Below are 13,192 nucleotides of genomic sequence, written 5' to 3'. Positions count from 1 at the left end.
GTAGGAAGCATCATTCAACTGGTACAACTCGATTTTTTGTGCAGACAAAATATATTTCCTTCCATCTGGTGTGTTTTTTGTATTTTGGGAGGCACAGATGATAAACTGTATGATGGTTAAAATAGTTTGGCTGGACAGCATCTGGCGCTCTAACTGAAAGGAGGAAGTCATTTTTTTGCTCTGTTTGTCTGACAATCTCTCTCACACAGAATAGGTTGTAGAATTTCTCATCTATTCCTGCTCAGCTCAGTGGCTGCTGAAAGGAAGAACACACGCAGTAGGAAACGTGGCGTGCGTTTAATTTTATTGAACAAACACAACCGGTTAACTGACAAAACCATGAGGACATTTTCCCACAACTGCATGAGCCAGTTTGGTACATGTAATGCTTAAATGTCCAAACGAGTGTGCTGTATTTGCCTAACAACCTGACTAGCCTGCACATAAACAAACTATGAACAGCTAACAAAACACACGACCTTGGTATTGATTACTTTAACACTTCCAAAACGGGGATGCTTTCAATGGTGAGCGGACGAAAGGAAGGACATTCTATTTTTAAACATTGCTGAGGGCATGTTCAACCAAGTGTTCCGGACAGCTTGTTACAAAAGAATGGCGTTGGAAGCGAGGGAACATTAGTCACTAGGGCTCACGGCTCGTTTCTAAATATTTCCTGCTACCGTGGGGCTCTTTGTGTGTCCCACTTATCACTCGCAACCTCAAGCACGGCCACGCTAATGTGATGGCCGCCCTTCTAAAAGCATTAAAGAAAGCTCCGGCTGTTGCCGTGTGTGTGTGTGTGTGTAAAGCCACCCATCCCTTTTCTCTTTATCTTCTCCTCTTCCTCACTAGTTCTCTTGTCCTCATTGCAAGCACGTGTCACGTGGGAACACTGCGACAGATGGCACCCTGCTGACCTCAGGGCAAAGCTAATTCAGTGTAAAGGAAGAATGTCCAAAAGCTTCATGAAAAACGACATGACCGCTAAACCATATGACGGGAAGTGCACAATGTTTTGTGCTGTATAGTATGACTTCACTTCAATGAATTATATTCTGAATAAGGGTGATTCATACTTTTGAATCTTAAGAGAGGCACCATTTTGACCAAGGAAGTAAGAACAGAGTGTTGCAACTATTCATCAGCGGACAACAGGAAGTCAGGGGCCATACATATGACCCCGTGACTTCCTGTCTGAACCATAGTGTTTTTTTTTTTTCTTCCATTCCTTTGAGTATTTTTTTCCTTTGCCTGCCTTCCTCTCCTTCATGTCCCATCTTTCTCTGTTGTCTTTTTCCTCTCAGCTTTCTCGCCAATAAGTCAATATAAGAGAAGCATTTTTCTTTTTTTTTGTTTTGTTTTAAATCTGATGTCTCGTTCTTACCATCTGCTAGAAGCACTCAAGATTCCTCAATTTGACACACTCTCTATTAACATGGTTGTTTAAAATATTGGAACCAGCTAGTAAGGAGATTCCAAATTGATTAAGAAACGTTTACTTGCAAATCTAATACAATCCAACTAAAGAGCCACAATTCTGCCTTTAAAAATATAATGTTTTTTAAAATTGTGCTACATCAGTTGCCTAACAACAGAGGTGCCACATCAATGGCTTTTAATTTGTTACACTGATTTAGTAACAATTATGCTAACTAACACTCTTTAACTAAGATAATGGTATGTGGTTGTAGACAATTTGAAATTTGTGAATGCTCTTGTAATCTGTGAGTAACTGAAGCCCACCCGAATAGCTTTGCAACTATAAATGCGACAAAATGGCATCAAAACATTTTTTCCTATCTGATAAAGGTACAACCCGACAAAATGAACCTCCTCCTGGACATCAACGTAGTTCCTTGGCCGCAAATCAAGAATTTCAATACTAGACATGTCATCTAACCATAAAAACAGCAAATAGTTTTTTTCAGTAAATAACTGAGCATACATTGCCCCTAAAATATCCACAAATAGGCAAATCCGTGGAGTTTCAATGTAAAAATGCCACTGCCACTAAACGATTTGAATGAGTAAGGCAGATTTTGGAGGACAGGTGTGCCTAAAGTTGTGGCCAGGGAGTATAATCCGCTGAGAAATCTTGTGGTTCCCCCCCAAACCCAGTGTTGTCTCCTCACCTCACTGGCCGAGTTCATAAGGTGCTTCCTGCTGAGAGTGGTGTTGAGCGTGTTGTTGTGACTCAACATTGGCGTCTTCATGAACACAAAGTCACTCCTGCTGGATATGGTGGAGTAGCAGGGCCTGTAAGTGCGCGTGTGCGGATCCTGGGGGCCTCCCACCACCTCCATGTAACGGATGGGCCCGTCTGTGTTGAGCTGCAGGTGCAGGTCCTTGCCGGGCCTTTGGTGGTAGCGGCCGGACCGCTGATTACTGTAGCAGCAGTAGCAGCAGTCCGAGTCGCCCATCCCGTGCTCGCGGTGCCTCAGGCAACGTACCATTAGGATGGCAAAAGTGATAAAAGACACACCTGATACACAGGCGAGAGAGATGATGAGGTACAAGGTGATGTCCGACATCCCGCTGCGTGGCGAGAACGGCGTGTGGTGAGGTCTCGCCGGAGCATCATCCGCTACTCCCTTCTCGTCCACGGTGATCGTAATGTTAACCCGGCTGGACTTGGGCGGCTCGCCATTGTCTTGGATGATGACCACAATGTCATAAGTGGAGCCTTCTTCCTCTTCAGCCCACTTGCGGGCTGTGCGGAGGTCGCCAGAGTGCGCCCCGATACGGAACATGCCGGCATTTGGTCCCGGGGCGATGGAGTAAAACAACCAGGCATTGTGCCCGCTGTCCGCATCCACCCCCACAAGTTTGTTTATGAGATACCCCGGTCCAGCTGATGGGGGCACACTGAGCTGAAGTCCTTTGTCTGGTGGAAACGCAGGGTAGACTATCATGGGTGTGTTGTCATTCACATCCACTACAAACACATGGACAGTGACGTTGGCGGCCCGAGGTGGCGTCCCAGCGTCACGGGCCTGGACTTCGATACGGAAGGCCTTCAGCTGCTCATGATCCAAGGAACGCATGCTGAAGATTTGGCCGCTCTCTGGGTTGATGTAGACGTAGGAAGAAATGGGGGAGCCCTGCACCATGCTTGGAAGAATAGAGTAGGTGATGCGAGCATTTTCCCCCAGGTCCGGGTCAGTTGCAGAGACAGCTGTGATCGGGGCACTCGCGGCGTTATTCTCAGGGATGTCCACCGAGTAGGAGTTTTGGGAGAAGGTGGGGGCGTTGTCATTGACGTCGGAGAGCTTTACCACAAAGGTGGTTTGCGAGGACAGGGGGGGCGAGCCGCCGTCGGTGGCCTTGATGACCACCTTGTACTCGGACTCGAGCTCACGGTCGAGCGGCCCCGCCGTGGTGAGGCTGTAGTGCATGCCAAAGGCTGAGTTGAGTTTGAATGGCAGACCTTGTGGAATGGTTAAACTAACCTCACCGTTCTTGCCCGAGTCCAGATCTCGAGCACTGATGAGGGCTATCACCGTCTCAGGGGCGGAGTTTTCTTGGATGGGGCTTGTGAGTGACGTCAGAGTGACCTCTGGCACGTTGTCGTTGACGTCGATGACGTCCACGATGACGTTGCAGGAGCCCTCCATCGCTGGGGAACCCCCATCTCGGGCCTGCACCGTGATGTGATGGGATGTAGCTTTCTCATAATCCACCTCGCCGTTCACACGAATCTCCCCGCTCTTCGTATCCACGGTGAAAAGTTTAACGACACGCTCTGGCGTGTATTTACTAAACATGAATGATATTTCTCCATTGCGACCCGAATCCACATCCGTGGCGTTCAGTTTCGTCACTAAAGTGCCCAGTGCCACATTCTCCAACAGGCTCACTTTTTTAACAGACTCCTCAAAAATAGGCGCGTTGTCATTGACGTCTAAAAGTTTAATGAGAAGCAGCGTGGAGCCTGATTTTTGCGGCTGCCCCCCATCCACAGCCGTAAGCAGCAGCTCAAACGAGCCCTGCACTTCCCTGTCAAGAGGTTTGTCCACCACAAGCTCTGGAAACTTGCTGCCGTCACTTTTTGTCTCGACATTCAATATAAAGAAGTCATTTTCTGCGAGGTGGTATGTGCGTAATGAGTTGGTCCCCACGTCCGGGTCGTGCGCACTCTCCAAGCGAAACCTTGTTCCTTGCGCGGCGGCCTCGGACACCTCCAAAGACACGCTGCTGGTGGAAAAATTCGGAGCGTTGTCATTCACGTCCACGATGTCCACCACGACTCGTTGGATCGCCAAAGGATCCGACAAAAGTATCTGAAGGTGTAGTGAGCAGGACGACCTCAAGTCGCACATCTGCTCTCTGTCAATCTGCTGCTTAATCACCAAATCGCCGCTCGCTTGCCTCACCTCAAAATACTGAGTGCCTGATTCAGACACCACCCGCAGCCCCCTTTGGACAATCGCCTGAGTGCTCAGGCCTAAATCTTTAGCGATGTTCCCCACGATGGATCCCGGACTGAGCTCCTCCGACACGGAGTAGCTCAGCTGGGCGAAGGCGGAGGAGAGGCAGGCCAGAAAGCACAAGAGGCGCGACAGCTGGCTCCCTCCTGCGGGGCGCTTCCTCTGCCTCCACTCCATTGTCCAGGGAAACGCTGAAACTTCTTCCCTCACCGTTTTGTATCCATTATTGTTTTGGGTTAAGACGAGTCCGTCCAGTTCGGTTGGGAATATATCCGCACGGCGGGAGGGATGGCAAGTTTTGATGCGATCATGACCGCCGACTTTCACGGGAAAACGAGGCCGAAAAACTCAACTTCGCTTCCCTCCACTCCAACTTCGCTCTGGCTACTTTCTCTCCTGCCTCGCTCCACTCGTGGGCGTGGAGATGACACAAGAGGCCTCCCCCCTCATTGCCGCACACACACTCACTCACAGACGCAACAAATGTCTCTCACTCACAAGCACACGCTTCCCTGCGCGCACACATACGCTGCAAACTATTTTTTCCATTGACTCCCCTTTCCATTGACTCCCCTTTCAAATATAGCCTACTATGTTCAAAAAGGGGGGTTCTAGAAAGGCCACCAAGACACTTTCCAGTGCACCGTTGGGTATTCGTTCATTTGTTGCGAGTGGTGGGGGGAAAAAGTTCGGAAAGTTTTTTCACCCATAAGGGGGCGCCATATCCAAACGAACCGACGTCAAATTGTACAAGATGCCGCACAAAATAATAGCGGTCAAAGGTTTGTTTTTTTTGTTTTTTTAAAAGTTGAATTTACTCCGATATATTTTGTCAAGTACTTATTCCACTCAAAATTGGAGTTTTGGATGAACCTTTTTCCAATTTTGAGGGTCATTTTCCTATAAGTGAAGACCTGCGCACCTGATTAAACCTTACTTATCGAGGTTTGCAGTCAGTTGGGATGGCTTGTCTACTCCACCATCTAAATTAAGCCAAAAATAAATGATGTGGGGGGGATTGAACAACACAGCCTAACGTAGCGCTTCAGTGTACTCAAGCATTGCCTGATTTTATTTGCTGCTATTATTGCGGTTATTATTTATCAAACAATCTACTGTGTACTGCTGTAACACGTTAATTCTCTTTTGAATCATTACATTATGCAAGTACGACACATTGCTTGATTACATTTGCAGCAAAACAAAATAGCCTACCTGTGTAATATGTCAGACTGAAACGGTGCCATTTACTAAAATATATTCACAACAATGACCTGAATTCTGAAATCATGTCACTTGATTTGAGTTATCTGCTCACCTGCTGGCTCTCAAAGGTCCAGGTGCTGTCAGGCAAAGAAGCGTCCAGGACGCTGATAACCTCTTTAAAGTCAGTGGTGCTGCTGGGCTTGACCAAAGTGAAATCACTGTACTCTGACATGGGAGACAAGCACGACCTGAAGGAGTGACTCTGAGACATGACGTCACCTCCCAGAACCTCCACGTACTTGATAGGTCCGTCGGTGTTGAGCTGAATTTGGAGATTTCTGTTTGACTTCTTGTTCTCGTCGGAGTGTGTCCGCCTCATGCAGCAAGTAGCGCCGCTCGCACTGCTCCGCATGCATTTGACGGCCAAGACGAGCAAAGTGAGCAGAGACAGCACGGACACCGAGGCCAGAGACACAATCAGATACAGCGTGATTGTGCCGCCTTTCTTGCCGGGCTCGGACGCCTTGTATCTCAGTTCTGACACGAGCTCGCTCACGCCGTCCTCCAGCAGGATGGACAATGTGACGGTGGCCGACTGAGCCGGTTCCCCGTCGTCCTTGACCTCTATGATCAGCCTCTGAGAGGAGTCGTCATGCTCGGACACGGCGCGTTTAGTCCTCACCTCCCCTGTGTACAAATTGAGCGTGAACAGAGAGGTGTCCGTGGCCTCCGCCACTTTGTATGAGACCCACGCGTTGTGGCCCGAGTCGGCGTCCACGGCTGTCACCTTGGTGAGCAGGTGGCCCGCCTTGGCCGAGCGGGGCACCCTCAGGTGGGAGGCGGCGTGGGGTGAGGGGTATATGACGGCGGGGGCATTGTCGTTCTGGTCCAGGATGAAAACATGGACAGTGGTGCTACTGCTGAGCGAAGGCGAGCCCTGGTCCTTAGCCTCAACTAAAACTTGAAACACTTTGACTTTCTCGTAGTCGAACGAGTGCATGCTGTAGATGCTGCCGTTCTCGGAGTTCACGTAAACGTACGACGACACGGACACGTCGTGCACTTTAGAGTCCACGATAGAGTAAGATACTTTGGCATTTTCACCAGCATCCGGGTCACTTGCGGACACCGAGTACAATATAGAGCCTGCTACTCCGTTCTCCTTTAAATAAACATTATACGAGCTCTGAGAGAATTGAGGAGGGTTGTCATTAACATCAGTGATGCTGACAGCGATCACTTTCTTACTGGAGAGAGGAGGAGAGCCTGCATCAGTGGCTGTAATCTCAATGTTGTACACAGACACACTCTCGCGGTCTAAAGCGCCACTGGTCACCAGCGCATAATTATTAGAAAATGAGCTTTTTAGGGCAAATGGGCATCCCCTTTTCAAGTGTAACGTCACATTACCGTTATTACCTGAGTCGAGATCACGAGCACTAATGAGGGCGACAACAGTTCCACTCTGGGCGTCCTCACGAACAGGCTTTGGCTGAGAGGTGAGGACGATTTCAGGAGTATTATCATTGACGTCCAACACATCAACCTGCACACGACAATGACCCTCCATCTCGGGGCTGCCTTTATCTTTAGCGGTTATGTCAATGCCATATGACTTTGCTGTCTCATAGTCTAATTCTCCCTTTAAAGTGATCTCACCAGTAACGGGGTTTATATCAAACAAGGACAACGTGGAATCGGGAGTTGCAGAGCCAAATGAAAATTCAATGTCACCATTCAAACCTTCATCTGCATCTGTTGCTTTTGGTCTGACAATGACAGTCCCTTTTACAGCTTTTTCACCCACGGTTACCTTGTAGAGATTTTTCTCAAATATTGGGAAGTTATCATTGTTGTCAAGTACATTTATGGTAATTTCGGAAGTGCCTGATCTAGCCGGACTACCCCCATCAAATGCAGTTAATAATATTTTATGTACAGCCTTTTGCTCTCTGTCTAACGACTTATCCAGCACGAGCTCAGGGACGGGTTTTCCACCCTCTATTTCTTTTATTCTAAGGGAACAGCAGTCGTTTTTACTGAGAATATAAGATTTAATTGAATTGCTTCCCACATCAGGGTCTGTTGCGCTCTTTAAAGGAAAACGCGTTCCCACAGCAGCAGATTCTGCTAATTTTAAAGATTGCTCAATAGAAACAAAATTGGGAGAGTTATCATTAATATCTCGTATTTCAACCTCGATTCTATGCAATTGCAACGGGTCCTCGATGACGACCTGCAGGGGGAGCACGCAGCTGGCGCTTTGTCCGCATAAAGCCTCTCTGTCTATCCTGTCGCTGACCAGCAGCTCGCCCTTCCCCGCATCCACGCTGAAATACTGCTTACCAGCCTCAGCGGCGACACGCAGTTTGCGCTCAAATATTTCAGACAGCCCCAAAGACAGATCTTTAGCCAGATTTCCCACCACCGAACCTTTTTTGAGCTCCTCTGGGATGCTATAACGAGTCTGTGCATGCACTGTAGTCCACAAGAAAAAATGCCACAAAAGAGCTTGCCATCTCCAGTCTCGGCATCCTATTGTCTTTGTCATCCCTGTCTCAGTAAAATGCATCACTTCCCATCCACAGAAGACGATACCATAAGGACATAATCCATATTCCGAGCACGTGACACAAAAAAAAAATATCCATCCATAGTCAGGAATAAAATAAAATGAAGTATAATGGCACTACATGCCAGATATACACCCTCTCCTCCCTATACTGAGCATTGTGGTTGCGGTGCTCGGTCGTATGGGGGAGGGAGAAGATCTCTTTGTACAGTTCAGATTGCTATTGGCGCATAGCATCCATCTGCTCGGCCAATCATAGGCGATCACGGTATCACTGTTACACACCAACATTCGCATCTGTGCTCAATGGAGTCAATGGAGAGCAAGAAAAGAGAATTATCAACAAATATATTTTTTAAAAGAGGTGCGTAAAAATATTCCCTTTAAAAATACAATAATTAAATTGGAATGAAAGAGAAAAGGCTTTAAAATATAATTACTATATGGTTGTAGAAAAAAAATTCAGAACTGCACTGTACCATATTGAATGTTTTTCTGCTCCCTTTAAATATAGATTAGTGTAGGTACATGGGGGAGTAAAAAATGCGTCTCAGTGCATTGCAATCCATTGCGGTGGTGTACTTAATAATATGGCCAGTGGTATTTAACTACGACAGCACAATAGTCATTTTACAATGCAAAGGAAATACCAACCATCAAAACTGGCATTTGTTAGATTATTTATTTTTTTGTACATTTAGATATGTGAAAGCACACTGCACATGTATCAAAATATACTTCATGAGTAAAAAAAAATACTGAGAGCTAACTAATTCTGGTTTCACAAGCACAAGTAGGTTTTTCCTATTCTGAGCTTTGACGTTGAAAATTATTATTTTTTTGGAAAGCGCGTTATAATTCTGCTCACCTGCTGGCTCTCAAAGGTCCAGGTACTGTCAGGTAAAGAGGCGTCCAGGACACTGATGACCTCTTTAAAGTCAGTGGTGCTGCTGGGCTTGACCAAAGTGAAATCACTGTACTCCGACATGGGAGACATGCACGACCTGAAGGAGTGACTCTGAGACATGACGTCACCTCCCAGAACCTCCACGTACTTGATAGGTCCATCAGTGTTGAGCTGAATTTGGAGATTTCTGTTGGGCTTCTTGCCCTCGTCGGAGCTTGTCCGCCTCACGCAGCAAGTAGCGCCGCTCGCGCTGCTCCGCATGCATTTGACGGCCAAGACAAGCAAAGTGAGCAGAGACAGCACGGACACCGAGGCCAGAGACACAATCAGATACAGCGTGATTGTGCCGCCTTTCTTGCCGGGATCGGGCGCCTTGTGTCTCAGCTCCGAGACGGGCTCACTCACACCGTCCTCCAGCAGGATGGACAGCGTGACGGTGGCCGACTGGGCCGGTTCCCCGTCGTCCTTGACCTCTACGATCAGCCTCTGAGAGGAGTCGTCGTGGTCCGACACGGCACGTTTAGTCCTCACCTCCCCCGTGTACAAATTGAGCATGAACAGAGAGGTGTCCGTGGCCTCCGCCACTTTGTACGAGACCCACGCGTTGTGGCCCGAGTCGGCGTCCACGGCCGTCAACTTGGTGAGCAGGTGGCCCGACTTTGCCGAGCGGGGCACCCTCAGGTGGGAGGCGGCGTGAGGGGAGGGGTATATGACGGCGGGGGCGTTGTCGTTCTGGTCCAGGATGAAAACATGGACGGTGGCGCTACTGCTGAGCGAAGGCGAGCCCTGGTCCTTTGCCTCAACCACAATTTGAAACACTTTGACTTTCTCGTAGTCGAACGAATGCATGCTGTAGATGCTGCCGTTCTCGGAGTTCACGTAAACGTACGACGACACGGACACGTCGTGCACTTTAGAGTCCACGATAGAATAAGACACTTTGGCGTTTGCGCCGGCATCCGGGTCACTTGCAGACACCGAGTACAATATAGAGCCTGCTACTCCGTTCTCTTTTAAATAAACATTATACGAGCTCTGAGAGAATTGAGGAGGGTTGTCATTAACATCAGTGATGCTGACAGCGATCATTTTCTTACTTGAGAGAGGAGGAGAGCCTGCATCAGTGGCTGTAATTTCTATGTTGTACACAGACACACTCTCTCGGTCTAAAGCGCCACTTGTGACAACTTCATAATTTTTGGAGAAAGATGGCTTGAGGGAGAAAGGTGAACCCTTATTAAGATGTAAAGTTACTTTACTATTATTGCCAGAGTCAATGTCTTTCACACTAATCAGAGCCACCACTGTGCCTGATGGCGCATCTTCTTGCACAGGACTGGGTTTAGAAGTCAGAACAATTTCGGGAGCATTATCATTTATGTCTTCTATATTAAGCTGTAGTCGACAGTGCCCTTCCATTTCGGGTACTCCTTTGTCCTTTGCAATTAAATCAATCAGATAAGACGGGGATTTTTCAAAGTCCAGTTCACCCTTTAAAATTATTTGCCCATTTCTTTCATCAATGTCAAATATTGATAAAACAGCTTCTGGAGTACGAGGGCCAAAAGAATATTTAATTTCACCGTTAAAACCATGATCAATATCCGTAGCTTTTACTTTCAATACATATGTTCCCTTTGTGCTATTTTCCTTCAAGGAAACTTTGTACTCCTTTTCATCAAAAATAGGAACATTATCATTATTATCAAGCACATCGATTATAATTTTACATGTTCCGGATTTTACAGGGTTACCTCCATCCAGCGCCGTTAAAAGCAACTGGTGAATGGACATATTTTCCCGGTCCAATGATTTTTCTAATATCAATTCTGGGGCACTCATACCATTTTTTTCGTTTTTAAATTTTAAAGAGAAATATTCGTTTTTGATTAGTGTGTAACTTTTCAAAGAATTACCAACAACATCAGGATCATCTGCAGTCTCCAAAGGAAAACGTGTACCTACTGCAACGGATTCTGGTATTTTAAGGTTTATTTCTTGCGTTGGAAAACGAGGGGAATTGTCGTTAATATCCTTAATTTCTACTTCAATTCGATGCGACCGCAAAGGGTTTTCAACTACTACTTGTAGAGGCAGCACGCAGGTGGCGCTTTGTCCGCATAATGCCTCTCTGTCTATCCTGTCACTGACCAGCAGCTCGCCCTTCCCCGCATCCACGCTGAAATACTGCTTACCAGCCTCAGAAGCGACACGCAGCTTGCGCTCAAATATTTCAGACAGCCCCAAAGACAGATCTTTAGCCACATTTCCCACCACGGAACCTTTATTGAGCTCCTCTGGGATGGTGTAACGAATCTGAGCAGTCACTGTAGTCCACAAGAAAAAATGCCACAAAAGAGCCTGCCATCGCCAGTCTCGGCATCCTATTGTCTTTGTCATCCTTGCTCCGTTATAACGCAAACATCCTCATCAGCATCCTCTTCATGGCAATTGTAAAATCCACACAAAAGGGGGATATTTCCACAATAAACACCTCAAGCCATATGAGCAGAACTACTGATTTCGATTTGTTTAAATGGTTAAGAAAATATACAGCGGATTCCTTTCTGTCTGTGCTCCAGCGCAGTGCATTCTCCGTGTTCGTATGAGCTACGTGGGGGCTGGGACGAGATTGCTTTGTACAGTCTTCAATTCTATTGGTTTACTGTCTGCGCTTCCACCGGCCAATGAGAAAGAATCTGATCTCCATTGCGTCTTAAAGTCATACCATCCCTTCACTTCCCTGGAGTTGTAATCGTTTCAGTGTGACATACAGACAACTGTTTGCCGCACTCAAAACAACATAAATGACAATTTCATAAGAAATCTAAAGTGCAAATAATCCTAATAATAACCCTGATAATAATAATAATAATAATAATAATAATAATAATAATAATAGCAATAACACCGTAATAACTGCTACTACAATGACCAATCATAATAATAATAATTTAGAAATTTAGTATTTTGTAATAACAGTCATTTGTTTAATGAAAAAAACAAAGTTAAATTATGACATAGTAAATAATATTTTAAAGCCGCTGTCCACACTCAAGGTTTCTTATGTCTGAGAAGTATAGAGTTAAAGTCTAATACCACAAACACGTTTCTTTGTTTTAACACTGCTGTGGCTAAATGTCAAGATAATCACGCAATAGAAAATTCTCCGTATTTTTGAGACATTGTAGTCTATGAGTTTTAAAAATATTTGTAATGGTAACTTGAGTTTCGAGTGTCTTTAAAAATAGGTGCCGATGTTGTGATGCTGGTTGAACGAATTCAGTTTTGTTTACTTAATGCTGTCTCGGCAGATATGTTAACTCATTTCAATGCCAAAACATTTTAATAAAAGTAACAAAAAAAAAAGGGGGTGGGGGTGTGTGACTTGCACAACACATCATAGAGAGACAGACACCGAGAACGGTACAATATGCTTGTGTAGCTTGAAGCTCATATTATAATAGAATTAAACCGTTTTCGTTTCTTGGAAAAAAAGTTTTTTTTATTTTTATTCAGATTGAAGGTTTTGTTTTTTGGCCGACGATTTACGATTTTCACTGTATTGAAAGCCTATGCATACTGATAAAAAGTTATGTTAATTGTTGTTCAATAATAATGCAACTGTATGAGCCATTGTGTATTGTAGCTACAGCCCGTCAATCCGCTTGGTAGACCTATTGATTGCACATAAAAATTTCTACTTATATTGTTAGATGGTTCATACTTTCAAAAATACCTAAAAATAAATTTCAGTGTATGCCTTGATAATGGTTAATATAGTTTTGGTAAATAAATAAATAAATAAATAAATAAATAAATAAAGTCTCCCCAAAATCACACTGTTGCCTTGTTTCTGTGTAACACTTATGAAACAGTTTTTGACGTAAACACAATATACTGGACTAATAGCTACTAAGTAAGCAAAAAAAAAAAAAAAAAAAAAAAAAAACAGTATATAACTGAAGGATTCATTCGAACACCGCCCATCCTCCCATTAACAACTGCGCGATTAAAGTCACTGTCCGCTGCTGTGGTGCTGATGTTTTTTCAGCGTGACCGCTTTAATGCCGTCCT

At 45.6% G+C, this 13,192-nt stretch overlaps 2 protein-coding genes across 51 annotated transcripts in view; both read right to left on the bottom strand.

Moving 5' to 3' along the window:
* The window catches only part of LOC119128672 (protocadherin gamma-C5-like), a 212,343-nt gene that overhangs the window by 7,695 nt on the left and 191,456 nt on the right, over positions 1–13,192 (bottom strand). Inside the window, exon 1 of one of the 50 annotated variants that reach the window (XM_037261278.1) lies at positions 2,136–4,979. The exons of 48 other annotated variants lie outside the window; for them this stretch is intronic. In XM_037261278.1, the coding sequence (XP_037117173.1) occupies positions 2,136–4,607 (2,472 nt within the window). In that variant the 5' untranslated portion in view covers positions 4,608–4,979. Of the gene's footprint in view, positions 1–2,135; positions 4,980–13,192 lie in introns of those variants that run through there. One more of the 50 variants, XM_037261291.1, reaches the window with a different exon arrangement.
* On the bottom strand, positions 5,737–8,591 carry LOC119128678 (protocadherin gamma-C5-like). The gene has a single exon (XM_037261364.1). The coding sequence runs from the start codon at positions 8,206–8,208 to the stop codon at positions 5,737–5,739; it is 2,472 nt and encodes an 823-aa protein (XP_037117259.1). The 5' UTR covers positions 8,209–8,591.

The sequence above is a fragment of the Syngnathus acus genome, chromosome 10, assembly GCF_901709675.1.
Source record: "Syngnathus acus chromosome 10, fSynAcu1.2, whole genome shotgun sequence".
NCBI lineage: Eukaryota > Metazoa > Chordata > Actinopteri > Syngnathiformes > Syngnathidae > Syngnathus > Syngnathus acus.
Note: the sequence above shows the minus strand (reverse complement) of the source record. Positions and strands in the feature narration are given on the sequence as shown.